At 36.0% G+C, this 26946-nt stretch overlaps 1 protein-coding gene across 1 annotated transcript in view; it reads right to left on the bottom strand.

Moving 5' to 3' along the window:
- The window catches only part of LOC113234451 (monocarboxylate transporter 9), a 33398-nt gene extending 6742 nt beyond the window's left edge, over positions 1-26656 (bottom strand). The window contains exons 1-4 of the mRNA XM_026469760.1: positions 26570-26656; positions 23835-24025; positions 21209-21388; positions 20341-20467 (exon numbers count right to left, since the gene is read on the bottom strand). Coding sequence (XP_026325545.1) covers positions 20341-20467; positions 21209-21388; positions 23835-24025; positions 26570-26656 — 585 coding nt within the window. The remainder of the gene's footprint in view (positions 1-20340; positions 20468-21208; positions 21389-23834; positions 24026-26569) is intronic.
- Positions 26657-26946: the final 290 nt, after the last annotated feature.

Here is a 26946-nt window from a genome sequence, read left to right as displayed (position 1 = left end):
TTATTTCCTTCCCCCAACTATGTGAAGTCTCACTCATGGCTCATGTATGAAGACAATGATAGGAGTGGAAGAGGCAAAGGTTTGTCAGGAGCGCAGCAGATGGAGGTCCACAATCTCTGCCTACCCGAGTGAGAGATAGGCGTGATGATATATAAAAAAATATTCGGCTGAATAATCTATTTGCTACAATCAAAAGAGCCTTTAAAATTTATATAATGTGGGTTTTGTTCAATTGAAACAAAGCAAACAAATTGAAAATGTATATTTTTTAATATTTACAAAAAATGGAATTACATCAAAAAATATTAAAACTATTTAAAAATTAAGTAACAAGAATATAAAAAAAGGAAAAAATACATTTTTCATGCAATAATAATAAAATCATTAAGTAATAATAATAGTATAAATCGTATATGTAAAAAATACTAAAAAAAGGAATGATAAAATTTAAAAAATACAATTTGTGATGTGACGTATTTCTGTTACAAAATGATAAAATATTATTATTTTGATTTTAATGCAAAATAATATCACAAAAATCGTTCTTCATTAAGTACATCTCACTAGGTATCGTATCCATCGAGTATATAACCAGAAATAGAGACGAATTGTTATTTAATTTGTTTGAAAACTATTCTGCCAAATCATTACTGTGACAACTGCGCTCCGATTGGCTAGCCCGAATTCGAAACAATTGACGGGTGTCGTCAATTGTTTCGAATTGTTTGTTCACTTCAAATCGACCAGTTTAACTTGAGTTTTGCTATAATGGACGAAAATTCAAAAATTACATATTTAATAACCGACGAAAGTGATTCTGTTTGTTTTCACACCGCTGATTGGAACAGCCCTCCATTGTTAGATATATTATCTTTATTATTTTATTTGTCGGTTGTTGGCGTTGTACTATTTCAGCTTTCTAATTTGTGATTTCAGCCCAAATAAGAATTGATATTTAGATAAAGTGATATAAAGCCCATCTGCCTGATGTGTTGCCAGGGATGGAGGTCCCTTATTTCGTCTCTATTTCTGGTTATATACTTGACGATCGTATCTAATAGTTTTATTGTAACCAAGTGAGAGGTAAAATCTTATGACCTGCTTACACACGGCCAACTGCCACCTTCGGCAGACTACTTCGTTTTAGACCTGGCGCCCGCTAACGGAACAGCTCAACAGAGGATTTTTAAGTGACGATAGGTTTTTTTTTATAAAATCAAGTGACGGGGCGAACAAGTCGTGCGCCTGATGGTAAGCTACACGCCTGTCCGTAACAGTTGCAATGCCACTCAGAGATCTGAGTGGCACTGCCACTGCACCCGTCAACCTGAGACACAAGTTGATAAGTCCCATGTACCTGTAATTTCACCCTTACATCTGGAACGCAGTAATGCTTACATTAATGCTTGGCGCAGACGAAGACGACCTGTCGACGTAGTGTAAAAGCGCTGTTACATTTTCCATAAATCATCGTGCGTCTATCTTTTATTTATATACGAATAATAACTCATTTATGGCACGATTTCGACATAACTTGAAGATCTTTTAAATCAAAAATACATTGCTCTGATTTTGCCTAATTAAATGAGTGACAATTCAAAAAAATATCAAATTAAATTCGATAGGTAACTTACACAAAGATTCGCAAGAATCCGAAAAGAAGAAGTCCGATAAAAACGATATAAAATTAAAATTTACGTAAAATTAAACGTATTGTAACAAACTATCAATAAGAAGTAAATATCAATCCATTATGAGTACAATCTTTTTAACCACACGGTGAGTTTTAGCAGCGATGGGAAACGCGCAATTGCATTGCTACACTTGCGATTTATAGGCGATTGAGTATTGATTACAAACGCGCGACTACATCGATACAAACGTGCGACTACATCGATACAAACGCGCGACTGCATCGATACAATTGCGTCGATGCAATCGCCTATAAGTCCCAAGTGTAACGATGCAATTGCGCGTTTGTATTGATGCAGTCGCGCGCTTGCTTCCCGTTTGCGTCGCTGCTTAAAATCACGCGCGTGCGTAAAGGTAAAAGTAGCCGTGTGTAACCGCTCGTAAACACCCTGTATATTCCATAAAGAAAAAATATATATACTTTGTATTTTATTTTTAAAAATTAAAAAAAAATTGTTACACTGAATCATTGTACGTTGCTTTGGTTAAAAACTTATAACTAGTGGGTTGGCTAAAAAGCCTGTCCGGTTTTTGCTACTAAGTTTAAAGAAAAAAAAAAATTTTTAAATGTCTTATCGTCTATAGTCTTATGACGAAACATGAATAAAAATTGCCGGTTTTTGTTGTTACAGTTTTGATACAAATTAATTTTTAGTTTAAGTATTATTACGTTTTGAGTTTCTTTATTATTTGTTACCTGTTTATGCTGATGGCTCAATTGCCAATGCTGAATAAATAAATAAAAATAAACAAAAAATAGACCACCCTAAAGACAACGGTTTCCCGAGAAAAAACTATTGAAAAAAAATTACAATCTAAGATCTGACAATATGGCCTATTAGACGCCTTAGCCTGTTCTGAAGATCGAAAAATTTTCTACTGCTGTGTATGGTCATGCCAAAAATAATGTTTTGGAAAAAATGGCGGGTTTTTGAAGTTATAGTTTTTTCAGGAATTAATTTTTAGTTTAAGTATTGTTACGTTTTGAGATTTAATTGTTTGTTGCTTGTTTATGCTAACATAATAATATTGTTTACGTTAATGCTCAACAAATAAATAAAAAAGTAATATATTGGCGCGCATTTTAAGAAAAGGCGGGGAAGTGAATCATTGAGGTTATTTATTTCATCCTGATTAGTGCCACACATTTTATTATTATTGCAGTTAGATTGGGATGTATGTCTTCATCCACCGCATTCGTCTGACATAGCCCCTTTAGTGTGCGTCCACATGGCCAGCCTAGTGCGATTGCGACGACGGGCGCGAAGTATCAAATATATGAAACCGCCGTTTACGTCCATAGTGTAGTGACAAAGGCGGGCGCCTCGCGCGACGGGCCCAAGCGAGATTGCAAGTATAGTTTTCAAACGTTCCTGCCCGCGCGTTATGGCCGCACTACGAGCCTAAAAAAATGTATATGTCTATCTATGGTCACTTTGGATCATTTTTGGGTGAATGGTAGTACTACATACATCTCAGCGAATGAACGAAGTTCACAAAGAGAAATGGCGGGTTCTTATGTGGGTTTTTGTATTAGTTTTTATTTAAATTAATGTTTATTTTAGGTATTATCACGACAAATTCGCAAAAATTATCGATTATCAATATATCGATCGATTAGCGGAATTATCCATTGTATCGATTTAGCTATAATACTTTAAAAAAATATCGTTTATTTATTTAATTGTGCTTGCGTGCTTGTTAAAAGTTTATTACTTTTTTTGTTATTATGGTGCCGCCAAAATCTAAAGTATGGACATATTTTATATCTCCTAAAAGTATCAATATTGAATAAGTATCGATACTTTTGAAGTACTCATATGATTAGTATTGCATGACAAATTGATTACTACTCATTTGAGTAGGTATCGATACTTTGGTGGCATCGGAACATCCCTAACTGTGGCACGCCTCCACCGTCACGCCCGCCACAAGGCCCTGGTCACCGCGCATTCACTGTGAACGCACACATAAATTAGATTATCATTTTTTTATTCTTACAAAATTCATTCAATGGACACGATTTTGATAACCAAAAAGACCTACATTTATTTATTTATATGATACCGCATGGACTGTTTTTCCAACCCAAATATATTCAAATACGTGAGGTGTTATTTAAAAGTACGATGTGATGCGTGTATATAATTTTATACTATTATAAATAAAATGACAAGACAAGGGAATATTATGTAGTCATATTTTCTAGTAAAACGTGATTGATTTTTTAATTTTGGGTATATCAAAAATACCACAGCAAAATATGAGCCTTGTGCTCCATGTACATCAAAATGTACGTAATATCATGGATCAATGACTCCAGAGGGGTAACCTATCACAACGTCGAAATTTTTTTTGTCCGAAATAACGTCAGTTCGAATTTTCATTACACCGAAAACCGCATTAAAACGAAACAGTTGTTCTTTCAGGATATGTGTGTGAATGTTTATCGCAAAGACACGATTAGGTTCGGTTAGGTTAGGTTAAGTTAAGATTTTCCTCTCAAAAATATTTTCGAGGTTATGAAATTTGGACCAAAAACGTTATTTCCGGAAAATGTCATTTCAGACTGCCATAGGGTTACCCTCGAGACGACTGCCAATCGCGGTACAAGACAACGCAGGGTATTTAGTACTTGTTGGTACACCAGATGTACCAAATATCTATTTTTGTAACTAATTTGTTTTACACTGACAAGCTGCAATTTGTCAAAGCCACTCTAATTTCTAGTGATAACAAACAAATTAACTAGATGGCGCTTATTGCACAGGTTTTTTACGGATAGTGCCATGCCTCTGTCACGCCATCTATTGACACGCATGTTTATCAAAGTTAATTTTAGCTCATTATCAATATTTGATTAATATTACAAGGCAACAGAGCTAACTTCTTATATTTCATATTAAAGGGGAATTAATTGATATCCACGACCATTTACATAATATAAACTACTTCCATGCTATTGATCAGGGCCAACTAGATACAAGACGGAATTTAGGCCTGTTTCAGAGTTATGAGTAGTATGGAGATTAGCAGTCCCCTGGAATCATTCTTCCATAAGTACGTAAAGCGCATCAGACCCAGAGAATATTATTCACGTAAACACTTAGTGTATGTACATTTTAATGAAAATATTGCATTCAAAGAAGGATCGCGAAAGCTGACCCAAAATCAACAAGTGCCGTTCATGGACTTGGCTAGTATAATTTTACGTTTTAGTGTATACCTAGTTATTAATATATTTTTAGAAGTTGTGAAACAATGTATTTTAGAATAGATGCAAGAACACAACACAATTGTTTCTGTTCGACCATAGATTAGGTAACGTTCTTGTAAGTATGTTTCATTTTAAGCAGGATTGAATGTTTGTACACACGTAAAACATTAAAGCTATAAAATACCTAATCAAATAATCAATTAAACATTAATGACATAAAGTAAAAAATAAAACACAATGTGACAATAATGTTTAGCCAATATTTAAATGATAGATACGAAAGGTAACAAAGGAACGTTCTGACAAGAGGCCTCTTGCCAATGTCAATGTCACTTTGAGATTGAGGACAGTGTGACCATTTGTGGCAGATTTCTGCCATTTGGGCGGATTTAATTTTTATTGCGACAGAACATGTTAACGTTGTATTAAATGTGGCAGAGTTTGGCAGAATTTAGGAATATGCAGCAAGGTCTTTATTAGGAATCGTGTTAACCGTATAGTAATCAGGGTATATCCTGAATTTTACTATATTTTTTTTTTCCAAAGTGATTGTTATGCGGAACCAACCACAGCCATTTGAGGTTGTATAAGACTATTAAAAATGCAATAGGTAACTCAAACTGACCAATCACACAACTTTGATATGCAGTAGAAAAATAACAAGCCAATCATATCGCTGTTATATCACGTGGAACAAAATATTAAACTCAAACCATAGTATAATATAGGGTAACTCCATACAAAGTTAGCTGCGCGGCGTATACAGACGCACGTATTCGCATAATATCGCGCCGGTTCACTCGCCACATACCATAGAATTGAAGCGTTAGCTCGGTATTTGAAATAATTTATGATTTTTCTACCGCCTCGCAAGCACAGGCCATGGGTTCGAATTCGGCCTCGCACCTTTTGAGTTTTTCGGAATTTACGATTATGGCAGACGATTTCAAATTGATTTATGATTTTTTAAAACCAATTTTTTTTTTACTGACAACATAAGATTATTAATATCAAAAATTAACATTTCAGCGATGACCGCGGTGGTCTAGCGGTTAGCACTATGGGCGTTTGACAAGGAGGTCCCGGATACCATTCTCAGTAGGAGTAATTAAGATTTTTTTAAATCGATTACAGATGTCATCATCGATGTGGCCAAGTGTGTGTCTGTTATTTATTTAAAAAAAGTAAATTTCCAAAAAGTATGTTCAAGGTTTCAAATAAAATATTTCAATGTAATCATAATTGAATGGAGTGTTTGTTGCAAAACAAATTGTACATTCTATATTAATAAAAAATATATATATTAAAGCAGAATGGAAGACATTTTTCAATAGTTCAGTGGAAGCTTTCAGACTTGGTAAGTTGTGGAACAAAATCGTTAACCAAAAATTATTTTGTTGAATTGAATAATTTACATAAAATCTTCTATGAATTAATGATTACAGATCATTGTAATGAAATATCTGTATAAATTAATTGTTACATTAAAATTATGATACGAGGTGACGTAAGGAACGTGTCATGCGCCTGCTGGTAAGCGACACGCCTGTCCATAGCAGTTGCAATGCCACTCGGAACTTTAAATCACAAAGATCTGAGGGGCACAGCCAATGGATCTGACACCCTAAGACATACGTTAACAAGTCCCATGTGCCTGTAATCTATCACCAACACCCGTACTTACTCTTCAAAACCGGCACACAGTAATGTGAGCATTACTGCTTGGCGGCATAAATAGGTAAGGTGGCAGTACTTAGCCTTACTCAAAAGTCTATCTAAATCTAGGTAATTTTCAGATTAGTTTGCTCTAATTTCGGTGGCTATTTTTATTATTCGAATATTCTAGATTATCATCATGAATTATCTTGAATATTCGAGTGGTAGTAATTTGAAATATTATTTAATACTTCAATATAATGGTCTCGAATACTTAAACAACAGCACATACATTGCTCTGATCCCAAAGTAAGTAGCTAAAGCACTTGTGTTATGGAAATTGGAAACAATGACGGTACCACAAGTATCTAGACAAGAGACAATACAGAAAAGTTAGTTTTCTACACTGACCCGGTCGGGGATCGCACCCGGGACCTCAGCGATGGCGACACCATGAAAACCGGCGTGCAAGCCGCTCGACCACAGAGGCCGTCCAAAATTGCCACCGATTTAGGTAGAGAAAACTAATTTGAAAATCACTCAAGTAAATTTCCATACCTCCTCCAATGACCACTACGCCAATATAATTTTTGGACCTGTTCTGTTTTTATATTGTTTTTTTAACCGACTTCAAAAAGGAGGTGGCTCATTTGGCGATAGCTCATTTAAGATAAAGCGTTTGTGAACCGATTTTGAAGATTGTTTTTTTGTTGGGAAGAAGCGGTCCCATTTAAATTTGAAAATAATATTCCACCTTATACTATAATTATGTTCCACTAGACGATGGCAAACTAGGGGATGAATGACTTTTGAGGTCGGTTTTTTAGTACTCTGTACTGCTGTAGTTTCTTTTTTTTTTTTCACAAAATCGTTTTTTTTTGTTTTTTTGTTCGAGTTTTGTTTTTTCATTTCTTTTTCACCAAATTCGGAGAGCATAATAAAAAAATTAATTGGTGTAATGTTAATTTGAGGTATGGATTTGTAATAATTAATTTATACAGATGAATCTAACGATTACAAATAATTCTGTAACAATTAATTCTTGGATATGTAAATATGTAATACAATACAATACAATACAATATAATTTAAACAAAATAGCAGTAATAAACTTTTTAGTACACGATGACATCAGTAATTTGAAATATAAGAAAAATTGCACCAATACATCGACTATGAACTGGCAACCGGTACTACCGCAATTTCCACAACTTTACAGGATGAAGAACAAATCATTTATATAGCATCTGGTTTGTTAAATAAAACTACGTAGTGTACATATCAGTACACACATACCGGCTTGCCTAAAATTTTTCGCGTATTACCAAAAAACCGAACTAAACCAGTAAAATGAAGTGAACAGGTAGCTTGTGTGCTAAAACCTATGTGTCGTATTTAAATGTCGCCAAGGCTCCTTTTTAACGGGAAATGAAGTTTCTTGTAGAAGGCTTTTGAGGAAAGCTTTTGCTAAGAAAAATTTTCATGCCTCGCCACTGGTACATACATGTGTAATAAAAATATTTTAAACTACGTATTTTTATTTAATAAACCAGATGCTACATAAATGACGCAAACAATTTTTATCTTCACCTGTAAAGTTATCAAAATTGAGATAGTACCGATTGCCAGTTCACAGTCGATATTAAAAAGGACGACACAGGAATCAAAACTCTGTGTCAAAGTTAACGGACCGACTTTATGTACTTGAATAATAAATATCAATAAAATACTGTCAATAAAATCAATAACATCTAAACTTCGACTTCGACGTGGTTACGTGACAAATCTTTTAGACTATACAACACTAAAAAACTATTTAACCTTAGTTTGGTTTATAAACGGTTCAACCGGTGAACCGTGTAAGACGAAAGACAGTCCGGTCGCAATAATATTGTCTTTCCGGTATTTACCGGAAGTAATTAGTATAAAAAAAAACTAATTCACATACACGGCAAAACTTTGATACCGAGTAACTGTCAAAACATTGAATAGATAATAGAAACAGTAGTCTAAACGGCAAACCTGTGGCGGAAAGACAGAATATCAAAGCCATCGGGCTGTCTTTCATCTAACACGGTCAATCTGCAGTAATTAATTGTCTACAGAACTGTTTTAATTGATAACAAACCGGGGTTCCTTGTTAGTTTGGAACCTAAACGCGGCTTTGAATATTAGCTTGCTCTTGCATTTTCCTCCTTTTATTAATTAAAGGCATAAAAGCCCATAGTGATGCGCCAGCAATAAAAATAAGGCCAAACGTCAAAAACATATTAACGAAGTTCTGATCGCGTTGAAACCAAGCACCGCAGACGAACGGCCCAACTAACTGCAGAATACCGTTAACGAATAACGATATACCGTACGTCGACATTAATCTTTCCACACCTAAAATTTCCGCCATAACTAGTGTTGTGACACTATTGTTAATACCGGATGCGAGACCGAAAATAGCGCAAAAAATTGATATCATAACATAGGTTGACAAAAACGGTAATATCGCCAAGGCAATGCCTGATACAACCAGTCCACTGATAAAGTACACCGGTTTTGGGATTAAATTTAAATCGCACAACGTGGAACCTCCAATACGTCCGACCAAATCGAGGGCTGAAACGGTACTTAGCAACAAAGCGCCTTGGTCTTTGTTGAAACCTATATTTTGCGCAAACATCGGTAGTAATATAAGAAAGTTTGTACAAGAAATAGCCACAGTACTGCTGGAGAAAAGTATTACCAAATAAGCGGGGTCCTTCAGCAATGATATATCAAAGAAAGCGTTGCCTTCCGTGTCAATTTTCTTCATTTTACAGCAGAAACAACAGTATACCACATCGGTAACGCTTTCAGAAATACTTCTTAAAGAAAATTGAGAAGCAAATTCATTTGGCCTTTCAAACGCTGATAAAGTAGAGCCATGGAACGGCGTGGATACATGAGCAAAGCTGGAAGTGGAGAAGTTTCTCCTCGGACCTCCGGCACTCAATCTCCTACCAAAGGTTTCTGTACTACCCAACTTTTTCATCTCCGACGTCATACTCGCCGAACTAAACTGGGTTTTCATAGGTTTTGTGTAAGAAAGCTTACGTTTAGTCTTTAATTGGTTATGTGATGAGGCTATGGTCAAGTTTTGGCTCGGTGTCGATAAATTTTTATCGGAATTTTCTTTGTCGAGTTGCTTGTTGTTAAAAGTAACAATACCGCCGTTTTCTTTTTGAGGACCGTTGTCGAAATTCTTTATTCGCAAATTTTCCTGTACGGGACCTAAATTATAAGTGTCTAGGGGTTCTTCTTCTTCTATGAGAACATCCTGAAAAGAAAATGGTGTTGTTAGGATAGTTTGTTACACTACATATTGAAAAAGCAGTCTGGTGTCTAGGGTTTCGTGGATTATCCTTAAAAAGACGCTCAAATTGACAATGGCTTTGCGGTCAGGTCATTGAAGCTCTCGATCACCCGATCAACACTTCGCTTCGAATTTGTTCGCAGAAACATGTACTCAAGAACAGAAAACTCTCACAGGTCTAAGAAGTTAAACAGAGAAATCTAGAAGATAAATGTTACGATTTTGCAATATCATGATATGCTTGCTATATTTTTTAAGAAAACACTCTACTACAGGCCTACCGCTTAACTAAGTCGGTCCCTTTGGTAGCTGCGCGGTGCGGGAGGGGTGACAGTTGACGTCACAGTTATGTCGCGCTGCACACGGGATAATTTCAACAAGATTTTTCTGAAGATATTCAATAACGAGTTGATTGACAAAAAGTTCCTACCAAATTAATCAATTTTGTTATGTGAGGCGATAATAAAAAAAAACCATTTAATTGATAATTGAAATGAATAGACCAGCCATTTGGCACTTTTTTCAATCAACTTTTAATTATTTTAGTTCTTTCATTTATTTAATAAACCCTTGTCCATGATGATCGCCATACCAGCACACCTGCACGCTTCCAATCTTATTACTATTCACTCGTCCGCGCAGACTCACATCCACTCACATAATTACATGCACTGCAATCGCTTACCTACATACATATATTTATGCATATATACACAAACAATTCCTTTGTAAACTTCAGTATATATTGATAACATAATTCAAAGTTGCAAATGTTTTCCAAGAGGTTGAAGTCGTGGTAACCTGAAATTCAAACCTTACGTCTAGTGTTGGCACCAGTCTCCCACAGTATAATTAGTTTTTATATATATAGTTCTTTATATTATCATAAAAAAACTTGTTATTGGATATCGTCAGAAAAATCTTGTTGAAATCATCCCGTGTGCAGCGCGACATAAATGTGACGTAAACTGCCACCCCTCCCGCACTGCGCAGCTACCTCAGGAACTGACTCAGTTAAGCGGTAGGCATGTAGTTTGGTGTTATTATTGACACAAATCGACCTCTCCCACGTAAAGTGTCGTATGTCGAAATTGCCAAGTTTACAGGGGAGCGTTTTAAAGTTTTGTATTTACTGAAATGAGCAAAACACGTGACTTTAGCATTTCTCAGTTTTATTCGGAAAAGCTAGTTAGTCACATAGAGTATTATAAAATCCTAGATATTGGTTAGATGAACAACCACAATTTATTTTATGATTTTATACTATCACCCTATCCGCCCAGTCTCACTTTAGTTTACCCGCTTATTGACGCACACCCGCGTTAAATAGCTCCCCTGCAAACTTGGCAATTTCGACATACGATACTTTACATAGGAGGGGTCGAAATATCAAATAAACGTAAAGAAAAATTCATTCGACTCGAACCAGCGGCTGTTTGCCAAACCGGGGTTAACCGCTCTCCGAGCTGAGCTAAGGAATGAATCAACAGACCTTACGATGTGCCCGTTACCGATCTTTATTTTTAGAGTCTAAACTATCTCAAATGGCTTTGGTTGATTTCGCATAACAGTCAAAGTGTTGAATCAATCATTTTGGAAAATAATAGGGGTTAAAGTATGAAATTGCCGATTTGTACTGAAAATCTAAATTGTTTATATTTAAATTTTTAACAAATTTATTTAATCAAAATAGTTGCCATTATTATCTATACATTGCTGCCATCTAATGGGAAGGTTATTAATGCCTTTGCGATAGAACTCCGACGATCTAGTCTGCACAAACTGTGTGAAAGCATTTTGTATTGCCTCCTGGGAAGAAAACTTCTTGTCACGTAGATAATTGTCCAAATCACGAAAAAAATGGTAGTCCGTTGGAGCAAGGTCTGGTGAATACGGAGGATGACGAATGGTTTCTAACTGCAGTTCCTGAAGGGTCAAAATGGTTTCTCGTGCTGTGTGAGGTCTCGCGTTGTCGTGGAGCAATAATGGTGAAGATCGATTCATGAGTCGGGGCTGTTTTACTGCTAGTTTTGTCAACATGGTTCGGAGTTCGGCACAATAGACATCTGCCGTTATTGCTTGACCAGATCGGAGAAAACTATAGTGAATAACACCATGCTGAGACCACCAAACAGTTACCATTACCTTTTTATTGGTAAGTTTTGCTTTAGGACACTGTTGTGGCATTTGACCTGGGGTCAGCCATTGCATTTTTCTTTTCCGGTTATCATAAAGAATCCACTTTTCATCACATGTTACAATTCGATCCAATATTCCTTCATTTCTGTACCTGTTCAACAAGGCAACACAAGTTTCAACACGCGTTTCTTTCTGCAGATCAGTCAAATCATGAGGCACCCATTTTTTGTATTTTTTTACTTTATTGATTTGACGCAAGTGAGTCAATATTGTGGGTAAGGTAACGTTAAACCATGCCGCTAATTCCTGGGTAGTTTGACTAGGATCGGCTTCCACTATCTCTCTTAATTCATCGTTATTCACCTGTGTGGGCGGTCTTCCTCGTGACTCGTTCTTTAAGTCGAAATTTCCATCACGAAAGCGTTTAAACCAAAATCGCACGGTGCGTTCATTAGTAGACCCCTCTCCAAACGCAGCATTGATATTGCGGGCTGTTTCTGCCGCGTTAGTTCCGCGTCGGAACTCGTATTCAAAAATCACTCGAATTTTCGCAGTATCCATCTTTCTTGTCTAAATTGAATAACAAAAACAATTGAAAGTCGATATTCAAATGTTTCAAATTAAAAAAAAAAATCACAGAAACCATTTGAAAAAAGTTTCATTCGAAAACCTCAAACCATGAAGATTCTATGAAAATTCAAAGAACCTATTGCAATAAAACGGCAATTTCATACTTTAACCCCTAATATATGTAGTAAAATTGAGGATATGCACTGATTACTTATATAGTGTAAAAACACGATTCATAAAAATTTTCACCATAGAAAAAAAACACAAGATTACTGCGAAATTTTACAAGAAAACCGCTGTAATCAAGATGCACTTTACCAATGTTTTTTTTTAATATCAACTGAACTAAATAGAACACGTATACTCATGATATACATTTTTCAAATGGACTTAATTTCGTTAAAACAATACATTCTCAAATAAAGCCAGTGTCCTCGGGGTAACACAAAATGGACCGTATTAGAGTAAAATTGAATTCGAGTTGAGGTAGTATAAACTCTTAAGTTTCAACGGCATTTATGCCGTGTCGCCACTTTTTTTATAATATCAAGTGACGGGACGAACAAGTCGTGCGCCTTATGGTACGCTACTATTTGTAAGAAATCTGCGAAAAAAAGAACTATATTATGATTTTTTTTAAAGAACATCCACGAAACATTAAATATAGGATACATCCTCTCTCTTCTGACTAACCCACGTATCAAAGCCACGATATTTGTTAAAATAGAATCGATTTAAGCTGGACAGAAAAAGCTTTACATCGATGCAATAAAAGCAAAAAAAAACACTGCCCGTTTCGCTTCCGATAGGACCGACAGATACAAACAATACGGCAGTTCCATCGTATCCTGAAATATAACTGACAAATTTTAAAAGTCGCGGAATAGAAGTCGTTGTTTATTATGTTAGTAATAGTCTGTCTTTTTTGAAGATGGAGTAAAATGACAGTTCATTGTGCAAAAGTGTTGCTCGCTCAAAAGCAGCTATCGATATCGATTCTATCGACTATCCATTGAATGTTGGTCACGCTTATGTAATAAATAGCCGATCTTGTTACATTTAAATCGTATTCGGCTCATTCGTCCAACTGCTGGACACAGGTTTATTTTAAATGTCAATTTTTGTAAGTATACGTATACGTAACTATAAGTAAATTTGTATAGTATAAGTATACATACATATACGGCATTTAGAACTATGTCTATTAATAATAATAATAATAACAAAACGCACACACTCATAGCCCCGCACTAGGGAGACCCTGTATCGCGGGTGTCATGGACACACACATAGACAACCACAAATTACACAAAACTCACGAGAGAAATAAATGTAGGCCATACAATTTTTTTTTTTTTTTAATTTTAATTCGATATAAATAATGAAATCCGTCTGTTCTTGTTAAAATGTATATGTATAAAAATTTATATCAATAGGCCAACTGTCACAACAAGATAAAAGAAGGTAAAAATGCAAGTAGTAATCATTAGAACGTCGTAACATTCAAAATTTAGACAAATTTTACCTTCTTTTCACAATCTATAGATAAAATTGTCGATAACAACTACATGACTATTTAAAATTTCACAAAAACTGGCAACCCTGCAAATGTCATTTCACTCCGTCGACAAAAGAAACAGACTACACTATTACTCAATTAGTGAATAGAGAGAGGATATACATAAAAACAACACACACACAAACGATACCAACTACACTAAACAATCATTGCGACTAAAACTATAATCACTTTCGTTACAGCCTTCTCAACGTTATTGGCGACACGTTTTTCGTTATGTTATTAACGTATCTACACTAAGACTGAGAATTATGAATCGAACTTTGACTTGAACTAAGCAAAAATAGCGAGCTAATAAGTTTTTCAAATTTACAAAACGAATATCGCCCAAATTCGTTCGCTTTTTAAATACGAAAAAACCGCATAGCCCGCCATCTTTGCTTAGTAGAAATCAAAGTTCGTTTTATGAAGTCAAAGTTCGTTATAAATCTCAGTCCAAGTACGTGGCATTTTTGAAAATGAAACTAAAGTTATTGATGTATAATAGTTTTGGAATTTTGTGACAGTTAGATTGGAAAGTGATTATATTTTTTTTTAATGGAATATGTTAATAGTGCTGAGGCAATGTGAATGAATGTTTGATTCGTAGTACTGTAAGCCAAATTATTCTGTTAAGATTGAATAATAAATGAAGATACGTGCAAAGGGAACTCGTGCAATATTCGGAGCTTGGAAGAAAAATGTAGAAGTCTACACTTTAAGATCCTAAGTACCTTAATATCCTGGTGTTCAGTGCATGAACAATAATGCTAAACAATTTATAACCCAATATTTATTTATGGAACATCATGATATTTGAGTGAGTTTGTAACCAACGTTCAGTTTTTTTTTTCTACAATGTAAGCATGTATCATTCTTCTATCATTTAGCCTTTATGTACTTTAGTACCTAATTATTTTATATTTGGATGCTATTTCGATGTACATACAAAAAAAAATATTGTTAACCGACTTCAAAAAAGGAGGTTCTCAATTCGACTGAATTTTTTTATAATAATAATAAACACATTTATTTGTCTTGAAAACAGTGATATATTTTATTAAAAAACATCAAAGACAGTGCTAATTAACAAGACAAAACGGTTTATAACTCTGGGTGCGTTCCCATTATGTCGTGACGACAGATAATCGTGCAATTTCAAGTGTCGCGGCTTGTACATTTAAATGAAGCTGTTCACACATAGAACAACACGACTTCTTTAACCTTACGACGACAGACTGTCGTGACAATGGAAAGGGCTAGAACGACAGTCGATAAATAAATCGTCACGATAAAAAATGTGACGACAGATAATCGCAGCTTCAAACGATTCTGTCGTGTAAACGTCAAGGCGGCTGCCATGGACCGACAAAGTGTTATCATGATCTAGTGGGAACAGCTAGACACGACAGTCATTCAACGATAAAATAAACGTCCACGACGCAGTCACGACAGATAGTCGTGATATGGGAACAGCCTCGACACGACAGTCGTCTAACGATAAATAAAACGTTACGACATAAAGGGAACGCACCCTCAGTGGTCAAGGGGAACCCACGGCCACTGTTATTCTTTTATGTTATTAGGCAGTAACCAATTTTGATGATTCTCTTTTGTAGAAAGAAGGTACCTTAGCATTGGTCAACCAGGAAATATTCCACCTCTAAGGGTGGCAAACTAGGAAGTGAATAATTCTACGACCTTTTGACTTGGTTTTTTTACCAAAAGTTATAATTATTTAATACTTGAAAATAGCATCCTATTATAAAACACACCGCTCAAAAATGTCTAGAGATCAAAGGTTTGATGATCAGTGATCGGAATTGGGGGTGTTAATTTACCTAATATATGAACGTTTTCTTAGTATGGACATACCCATCACGCCATCAATGCGTATTAAGTTTATTTTTTACTGTTTTTTTCTAAACATTCTATAACATAAATTGTCTCAGCTTTATTTTTTAAATGGCTGAAGTATTTAAATACGTAAGTACCTAGAAATAGAATAGAAAAATAGAAACACAACCACAATATATATTTTTTGTCACTCAACAGGAAATAATAATTTGTCGCCAATGTACTCTAATGCCAATAAATAATACGCATATTCAAATACAGTCAGTTCCGAGAAGTTCCAGGATTTGTAGAAGGGAATGTCCACATTATTCTTTAGTTCAGCTAAATTAAGGGCGCGTTCCCATTATGTAGTAACGTTTTACTTATCGTTGAACGTACAGTCGTGTCTAGCTGTTCCCGCTAGATCGTGATGAAAATTTATCGTACCGTTTGAAGCTGCGATTATCCTGTAGTCACATTTTTATCGTGACGCTTTATTTATCATCTGACGACGGTCGTTCTAGCTCTTCCCATTGTCACGACAGTGTGTCGTCGTAAAATCAAAAAAGTCGTGAACGACAGTCAATCGTGTTGTTCTATGTGTGAACAAGTTTATTTAAATATACACGCCACGACACTTACAGCACAGCACGACTACATGTCGTCACGACATAATGGGGACGCGCCCTTACTCCCTCAATTCCGATCACTGCATATGACAATTCATAAATGTGATTGATCACTAGGAACTTTTGATGTGTGTAATTAATTATGTACTTTAGTATCATTTAACAGCCTTCCGTGGCCGAACGGTTACCATACTGGTCTGCCACGCAATGGTCCCTAGTTCGATTCCCGAGAGAAATAGTTGATAAAATATAACTGCTGTCTAATAGGAGTAACGTGTATGCAACTCGTGACTACCCTCTGAGCTTCCAATATGAAATAAGCGCACAGTTTCCATGTGATAATAAGGGCTGAAGTGTCGTAACGGAAACAGATGTCAAAACTAAATCTTAGCGGAAACGGAAGCGGATGCGGAAGCAGAAGTATAAATGTTATAGAGATCTTAAGGAAATAGTTCCAAACAGGACTTGCTTTTAGTGTCACAATTTCATTTAACATAAAATAAAACTGCTAAAAAAATTGCCCAACCGCCGAGCGATTCGCGTGCGCGCTTCATCTGTCACGAAACTTGTAAAACTAAAAGTTGTAATTTTCGTTATAAAAGTTGCAGAAATGGAAAGTAATGTGAAAAACCTGCGAAACTTCCGCAGATGTGGTACTTCCGCAGTTGCGAAAACGGAAGTAGAGGTCAGTTGCATCACTAGTAAGGGCGCCTTCAAATCAAACACTTGTAGGAGCGCTGCTGTGGCATGACTGCCGTGCCTCTGTAGCGCCTCAGTAATTTTTAACAATGTCACAATTTTTGACCACCATAACATTTAATTATTTTTGTGTAATTACTCGACTAGTTCCGTTATAATTATTATTACAAAGATCGGACACTTAAGAAAGAATTCCTTCGATCCGGCGGTGCCAGAGCTACGAGAGCTTTGCCAACTAAGCAACGCAACGAACCACGGACCTTACGAATTTTTCTGTGTGTTTAACGACTTTTTTGCTGTAACGCCATCTGTGAGAAATCTATGTCTTTACTAAATTTTTAGGTCATCTATTGTGACAGCAAAATAGCGCGCGCGTGTCACGACAGTGACTCTGCAACTGCACTTCTAAATATTGTATCTAAATTAGCATTGGTACCAATGCAGTGCCATAGTGATACCACGGAAGCGCTTCTGTAAGCCTCTAATTTAAAGACGCCCTCAGTGTTTGGTGGTTTAACAGAAAGATAAAATTGAGGCTTGAAGGGTAAAATGATTAACGCGCATTTGGCAAATAGTACAGTAGTGCGATTTAAGTAATTTTTTTAAGAAAATAAAAATTTTAATTTTATTCTCACCCTACTACTCGGAAAGACCTTTTGTCTCATTAAAAATCTGCGCACAAAAGCGTTTTTTCCACGCTCACTAAGCTCTGCAATCTATTTTTGAACAATCTTAAGACTCCTAGACTCCTTCACTTCGTCTGTTTTCAATACACGCACTCCCGTCAAACAGTCGTGCATAACAAATAACTATATTAATATATGGAAAAACTTAAACTTTCTAATTTTTCGTATAACAAATAAAATTAGTGTTACGATTTTTTGCTTAAAAAAATACGTTAAATCGCTCGCCAATAATATTTTCCAAATGCACGTTAGACGTTTTGCCTTTCCAGTGTCGAAATATTTTTTGAACTTCGAATCAAACTTACATTCCACTGTTCTATGTTAGATAAGCAAAACAAACATACAGACAGACATTACATAAATGAATTTAAACGGCTTACTTTTAAATGCAATGGCGATGCCACCATATGTTGTGATTTTGTGCTTGTTTCATTTTCAAAAACACTCCATAACAACAACATAAAAAAATCCCATAAAAAACTTTCCCATAAAAACTTTTTTTGCAAATGTTACCGTGAATTGTGAGTTTCTAAGACGAAAGACATTATTTACAAAAAAAAATATTATTTTCAATTACACATTGCACAATATGTAGGTGTACCGGGACTGAGACACCCCAGAGACTAATAACCTAAAAATTTCATTACTCTATTTATTTTTAACCGACTTAAAAAAAGGAGGAGGTTCTCAATTCTCCTTTTTTTGTTGGAAAAAGGATACCTCAGCATTGGTCCCATTTAAATTTAAAAAAAATAAAAAATAAAAATTTTAAAAAAAGAAAAAATATTCCCTCTCTAATGGTGGCAAACTAAGGGGTGAACGACTTTTGAGGTCGGTCTTTTAGGACTCTGTACTGGGATTATTAAATACCTAAATACCTATAGAAACAGAATTACAGTATTATTTTATGAGACAATAACTTGTAGAAAATACTTAATAGGAAATAATAATTTGTCGGCAATCTACCCAAATATCATAAATAATACGCATTTTAAAACATAATCAGTTCCTGCAAGGTTCGGGATTTGTAGAAGGGAATGTCCATATTATTCTTTAACTAAATTAAGTCCCTAAATTCCGGTCACTGCTTATAAATAATAACTATACCAGGTAGTAAATTAGGAAATTATCTGTACTCCAAGTACCAGAGCAACAGAAGTCACACTACCCAGAACACCCAGACCACAACCAATGTAGAAAAGTTAATTTCTCATCCAGCGACCACTGTGCAAATGTGTGTGCCTTTACATCATATGAAACGTAAACGTTCCGTCTATACTTAGAAACTCACATTGTAATTGCCCGTGACAATGTCAAAACCACCGATGTCAATAAACTCCGGTTCAAAAACGAAAACTAGAAGTTGAAATCAAACTTTCAACAGTGCAAATAAACATCGAATATATGACCAGAAATAGAGACGAAATGTTCTGCCATATCATTACTGTGACAACTGCGCTCCGATTGGTCAGACCGAATTCTAAACAATTGACGGGTGTCGTCAATTGTTTTACTTTAAATCGACCAGTTTAACTTGAGCTTTGCTATAATTGACAAAATTGCAAAATTACATATTTAATTATTGATGAAATATGATTCCGTTTGTTTTGTAATTAGATGTTTTGCTGTTATTCCCACACCACCGAATGGAACAGCCCCTCATGATTAGAGATATTATCTTTATTACAATAAATACAGAATATTTTTGGAATATACGGGGACGTACACACAGGTCAGTTGTTGGCGCTGTACTATTTCAGCTTTCTAATTTGTGATTTCAGTGCAAACGAGAGTTGATATTTAAAAGTGATATGAGGCCCATTTTTTTGCCAAGGATTGCCCTTATTTTGTCTGTTTCTGGTTAATAGTCGATGCAAATAAAGCACCCATGAAGAAATTACAAAGACAATCATTAAAAAACTTTGTATTTTAATTATTAATACAAAGATCGAACTCTAAGAAAAATTCCTTCGATCCAGTTTGATTCGAACCAGCGCCTTCAGCATACCGTATCTGACGCTCTCCCAAGTGAGCTACGGAACGAACCAGCAGACCTTATGAATTTTTCTTTGTGCTTATGGCAGATCTTTGCATGGTTTTAACGACATTTTCGCCGTAGCGCCATCTGTGAGAAATCTATGAAAGATTTTCTTCACTCAGCCAGGTTAATTTACAGCCGCTGACTAGAAATGTCGCTTTCCTTGTATTATTTTTATATTTTCGATTCTGTAACATGTATATATATCCGTAAAGTCGCATCTCTAGTATGAAAACAAAACCCTTCCACACGAGACTTGCACAAAACCAAAACCTACCTGTGGTACATCCTCGTCCTCCTCCACCTCCTTGTACTTCTTGACCATGTGCTCTTCCACGGGCTGAAAAAGGAGAGCTGCCGCCCACACGTTCAGCATAATGCCGCCTAGTATTAGCACCGCACCCCTGCGTGAATAAAGGTCATATTTATTAACAAAAAACAAATATAATACAAATTTAAAGTCATTAAACAATATCATTCTTTTTTGTGTTTTTGTTGAATTTGAAATTGTTTTTTTTTTTCAGCACACAGCTACTTGCGGAATTGTAATTGTCATGAGTCGTTAGCACAAGCTGTGGCATACCATATTATCAAGTTTAGGTTCTAGTGACGCCTATGCCATTGGCAACTGCTTTCCGACTGTATTCATACTGCTTTCACATTGGATGCAAAAGGATGGATGTCATGCTGACTACACCATCAATGATTATCACTAATTTCAAGTGTCTTACCACGGTATGACTTCTTTTTATTTTCCCGATATTTCGGAACGGTTGAACGCTACATGGTCACGGGTTGACTGTCAACCCGTGACCATTGAGCGTGCAACCGTGGTAAGAAACCTGAAATTAGTGATAATCATTTAGTGAATAACCACGAAAGCCTAAAAATCTATATGCACCCTAAATGCTTTCCGACTGGATGCAAATGAATGGATGTCGTATTGACTGCATACTAATTGCTTTCTGACTGGATGCATGGCGTACTGACTGCTTTCCGACAGGATGCACATGGATTGATGTTATGCTGACGTATGAATAAGTTAGTCGTTATTTAGCCTTCATACAGAACAAACATTCACGATGACCTACTGCGTCCAATGTCCCTCTTCGACCTGTATCACGTTAACTTAAGGGTACTCTTACTTGTATCCATATGTTTCCAGCAAATATCTCAACGCAGGCGGCAGTATAATGCTTCCAAACGCAGACCCGGACATACATATGCCGTTGGCTAAGCCGCGAAGCCGCACGAAGTATGACGTCACGATGTACACGGTGGGCGGGAAGGCGAGACCAGCGCCCATGCCCACCATTGCGCCGAAACTGGGTATCGAATTAAAAAAAAAATATAGAAAAAAATTTAAATTTGGAAATTTGTTGACGTTTTTTGGCATAACAAGTAAGACAGCTTATTTGTTTTTAGATTATTGTGCCTCCAGCACCTCAAGGAGCAGTTAAACCTGGACCAAAACCATGGATGTTGGGGCCATAAATCATATAGACAGGATATATCACGGAGAGTGTGCGAGGGAATTGCACGAATTAATTCTGCCTTCCCCTGTCAATCATTGGGGGACCAGGCGTAGGTTGGAATTCCAACACCCTATGTTGTGGATATTCCATGAATTCGCACGATGCGTTTCACTTCCACGTTTATATGGCGAACGGCTAGGGAGTGGAATTCCCTGTCTGCAGACTTGTTCCCTGAACGTTATAACTTGGACCATTTCAAGGTGAGAGTGAATAGGTATTGTTTAGGTGTGTATGCTCTATCCTCGGCTTCGTTGTCACTTTCCATCAGGTGAGATGGAAGTCAAATGCGCACTTATTTTTTTACGAAAACTATATATATATAGACAGGAAGAACGTGCAACACGACAGCTTATTATAATCATTCAGCCAATATAGCTACAAAAATATTGGCTGTTTTACATTGATGTTGTACGACAAAAAAGTTACTCTAAAATAATTGCATTCAACTATATCCGTACAAATCGAATGATTTGTAAAATTCACACTCTAGAAAGTAGTGCTGCACATAGATATATCTAAATAGACGCCGAAAGTGTACTTCGCGTGCCCAATTTAAGCTATAAACGCTTAATTGCCGCTGCTACGCTTTTCAGAACGCGCCCGGCCACTATCGTAGTTAATGTTTAACTACACTATAGTCGAAAACGCGAGAAATACCTAATTGTGCCATTAGAAACTAGATATGAGTCACACCGCCGCCGCCGCGTTTCCCCCCGCGCCGCCGCCGCCAACAAATGCTATCGGCGCTCCGTTCGATTCAGTTTGATCAGGCGCTCCAATCGTACGCACGCGCACGCTTACGTATTATGTATGCGTAGTAAAAATGGCGACGCCACAAATTGACATTTCAGAGACAAAACTTAGTGACTTTATATTCGAAGTTGTTTTGATTAAAACATTAATTTGTCAATTTCTTGCGTCGCCATTTTCACTACGCGTACACAATACGGAAGTGTGCGCGTGCGTACGATCGGAGCGCCTGATCGAACAGATAAAAATTTGATTATTATAGAAAGTACAGTACATTATTTTATTTTTCCCTTTGAAAAGGTATTTGTATAATAATTTTTGTTAAAACAAACACCGTTATACAAATTCGCTTTTTCATCGGCGCTCATATCACCTAGTAAATGCAAAAACATAACAGCTAAGAGAAGTTAAATAAACAGGGACGAATTCTTCCACAGTTATGTAATTTTATAATCAGAACATGCATAATTTATTTCAAAATCTTTTATTTTCATTTTTAATGAATTACGAGAAAACAAATACGCAAAAGAAATATATAGAAATACATTGCGGCTTTTACTTAGTGCGGTACACCTGTGGTCCTTCGTTAGTAGGTCATAAATATCGACCAAGCGATACTTTCCTAATATTTATTTTGGTCTAATTTTACTGTTAGTGATGTTCACTTGACGCAACACAGTTCTCAATTCCGATCATAAAACAAAGTTCTTCAAAAAGAAACTCTTAGTACCTTAGAAAATGTTATAAAAATTTTCTATAAAGTTTGTTGTTTTTTTTTTAGTTTTCCGGAGCAACAGTTTTTTATTTCGAAACACGTATTTATAAAGGACTTAATTATTTTATTCAGGTATTACTTTATTATATTAATATTTCACGGTTTGTTATAATCAACAAATACTTAAAAAACTGATTTATTGCCGGTGGTCCTACTGCGTAGTCTTACTAGTAGTACCAACGGCAACGTTGTTAGCCCGTGGTTCTACCAATAGGGCTACGGGCAATATTGTATGGGCATTGGACCTATTGATCGGGTAGTACCCGGGTATGGGGTTGGTATGGGGCACTGGTAACTGGAATACTTAGAATTTATAGTCTTATTTCACCTTATAGAATTTATAGACTGAGTTTACTGGCCTGCTGATCAGTCGTCATTCCAAAGTAGATATGAAGTTGGGGTCAGTGACTGCACACACCATAATAATATTTTCACTCAGAAATTTATTTCGTAAAATACATTAAACAGTGCGCATTATTACAAGGTTATATCTTGCGATTTTTAATGACCTGTCGCAGGGATAATGCTGCTGCATAGATGCTGTATCCGCCTCTTCGATTTAATCAACCGCTTTAGTGGCGATGGAGGTTTCCCATCACTAAATAGCTTTTGTGACGTCATCGGAGGTACAAAAAATGTTTTCATACAGATCGCGGTACTTGCGGCGTCTATTTAAATATGTGTCTGTGGTGCTGCACTAACAAATCTCACCTAAAATATAGATATGTGATATTAAAAGCGCAACTGCTAATTATCATTCCGAAGGCAGCAAAGCTCCCACCAATCAGCGTCACGGTACGGTATGACCATTTCACTGACAATATTGATGATATGGGACCTGTAACATTTAGGAAATACAAACTGTATTGCAGTAGCAAAGGGTGGAGACTTGAAGAAGTAAACTGAATAAGGCGCTCAAACAAATGGTACACATTGATTGATCCAATCACGGAATAACAAACTATAGAAAGATTATTTACTTGCTGCAGACTCGGCCTTTAATTATCAGAGCGGGACAGCGATATTGCGCTCTTTGTCCCACTTATCAGTAGGGTACGAGCAGGTTATGTAGCAGTAGAGCAACTTGTGAAAGAATTCACCCAGGGTAGTACTGCCCCGTCTTTGCTACCCAGACCTTGGTGAAAGCTCTGAGTGGCACTGCAACTGTTATGGACAGGCGTGTCGGGCGCACGACTTGTTTTTCCCGTCACTTAATATTATAAAAAAAGATTGCGACATTTAGACAATAACAGGTACCTCCAGTGAAAAACGGAGTCGAGACAAGTTATGCCCTTTTGTTTTTATTGCGCCATTGGCTTCAGGGTGATCGATTACATAACATATCTGTTTTCTTCCTTCATTATTATATTCAATGTAATTAAAATAACTAGACATTGAGAGTACAATATTTTGTTTTTCACTATATCTGACATCACATGTAGAGAGTGTTGCTAGATCTAAAAAACATTCACAAATTAGATACAGTTATACCAACATCTCCCTTTTTATACAAAACAAGTTAAAACATTATCTTATTAACCTATTGCTAGGATCCTACTTAAACATTTAACCTATCTGGAGCCCTTACTTGTTCTGTTACTTCTCGTTATATAATTTCCATTGGAATTGCTATTAATGAAACATTTAAATTACAAGGCAACATATCGTCAGAAGTGTCCGTCCCGGTTAAAGTTTCCTCACAAGCGTCACTGTTAATATTCATGCGCTCTTTTAATTTAGAATCCTCATTTTTACTTTTAAGGTCCGAATTTACATATTTCCTATTTCTTCTGAATATATTTCCATCATCATCTGCCACTAAATAGGATCTTGGCTGCTCACAACTCTTTATAATTTTACCAGGAATCCATGTTGATTCTAAGTTTTTCTTAAACATTATTATCAGAGCTCAGATTTGACAAAGGTTTCGCATTTTCATCATAGTATTTTTAACTGAATCACCATGTTGACTAAATTTGTGACTATCGACCTTAACAATTTTAGGTTTTAACATTGACTTACAATTATATGGACGTCGGGTCCGCGCTAAAAAATGTCCGAACTTATAGGGCGTTAAAATCGTATGCAGAGTGAGCGTCATTCACGCTTTAGTCTTCGTTTGTTCGACTGACAGCGAAGCAAGCAAAATTAGACAGTACTGCGATGACATTACAATTTAAATTCAACGTTTTAGCTTTTTCATATTCCTTTACATGTCACTACGTTTAAATAGGTTGACTTGGGACATTTTTTTCGTGGTTTTTGTATTAGACCCGTCGTCCATTTATTTGTAAGTCAATGGGTTTTAAGCATTTTTTAGGTATAGGTATTAATGAATTTAAATTTCTCGAATACAGTAATTGGGACGGGGAATGTAAGTATGGCTTGGGGGTATTTCTGTAGTTTAACAAACCTAAGTACACATCAGTGCCATCCTCTTTACCTTTTTTAAGGACTCGTCTAAATATCTTTACTCCACTCTCGCTTTGTCCGTTCGATTGCGAATGCTTAGGGCTTGTTTCAATATGTGTGAAGTTATAACAATCAGCAATGCTTTTAATTTTTTCTGAAGTAAACTGCGTGTCACAGTCGGTTACAATAATAGCGGGTATACCATGCCTGGCAAATATGGATTTGGTACTTGGTGCAACGGGCTGGTGTCCGCAACTCGACGTCAAGGCGCCTATTTTGCGTGTTATAAATATGGATTTACAATGTATTATTACACAATCATTTATTAAATTGTCTAATTTACACACTTCAATGAATTTAGAGTAATAATCTAATAAACGACAACTAAAAAAAATTTTCAAAGTCTTTGTTGTCAAAAGAACAGATATCTATACCTACTTTGTACCAAGGATTTTTTTCATGATTTAACAATGGTTCTTTCTGAATGTTGGGCAAATGCCTCAAACACGGTATACAGCTGTTTACATAATCCTCTAAATTTTTATTTATTTCTGGTCAAAAACACTTGAACGCGCCCTTATTTTACAACTACTCAGACCTTGTATTTTTTCATCATGTAATCTCTTAATAAACAAGGTATAGGCACAAGATTGCTCTTTAAAATGATGTTATCTAAAATTCAACAGCCAGTTCATCTCTAAAGGTCCAGTATTGTTTTACATTTGAATCTAAGTTATTAATGTTCTCAGGCCATTCATTTAAAATAAATGATTTTACAGTATTTAACACCCTATCATTTCTTTAGCACCCTGTATTTTCTTTAACCAAACGTTAGATATTGGCAAACTCTCTCGAAGTAATTGTACATGCATAACAATATTATCAATTTGTTGTTGTAATTTACACTCCACCTGTTTATTAGCACAGCTTCGAGAAAGTGTGTCAGCTATAAGGAGTTCACGACCAGGTTTGTATTTTACCTATAAGTTATAACCTTGCACTGCCAACATCATACGTTGCAGTCTGGCTGGTACCTTATAATGAGGTTTTTTGAACAAAGTTTCAAGAGGTTTGTGATCAGTCTCCACTACGACACCGCGACCATACACATATTGATGCATTTTATAGCAACCATAGATGCTGACAGCTGACAGTAATTTTGTTCTGTTGAAGTTAAGCTTCGTGATCCGAACGCAACTGGCTTTCCACACTGTAATACCGCTGCTCCCAGAGCAGTAGAGAAACTGTCCACTGACAAAGTTATGTTTTGATTAGTGTCAAAGTATGCCACATGGACTATTACATAATGCCTGTTTGAATTTTGTAAAAGCATCTCCTTGATTGTTTTCCCAACAGAATACCACATCTTTTTTCATCAATACACGTAAGCGATCAGTAATATTTGAATAAT

The sequence above is a fragment of the Hyposmocoma kahamanoa genome, unplaced genomic scaffold, assembly GCF_003589595.1.
Source record: "Hyposmocoma kahamanoa isolate Upper Pololo Valley unplaced genomic scaffold, ASM358959v1 84, whole genome shotgun sequence".
In the NCBI taxonomy this organism is placed as follows: domain Eukaryota; kingdom Metazoa; phylum Arthropoda; class Insecta; order Lepidoptera; family Cosmopterigidae; genus Hyposmocoma; species Hyposmocoma kahamanoa.
The sequence above is the reverse complement of the archived record's forward strand: the minus strand, read 5'-3'. Positions and strand labels throughout refer to the sequence as shown.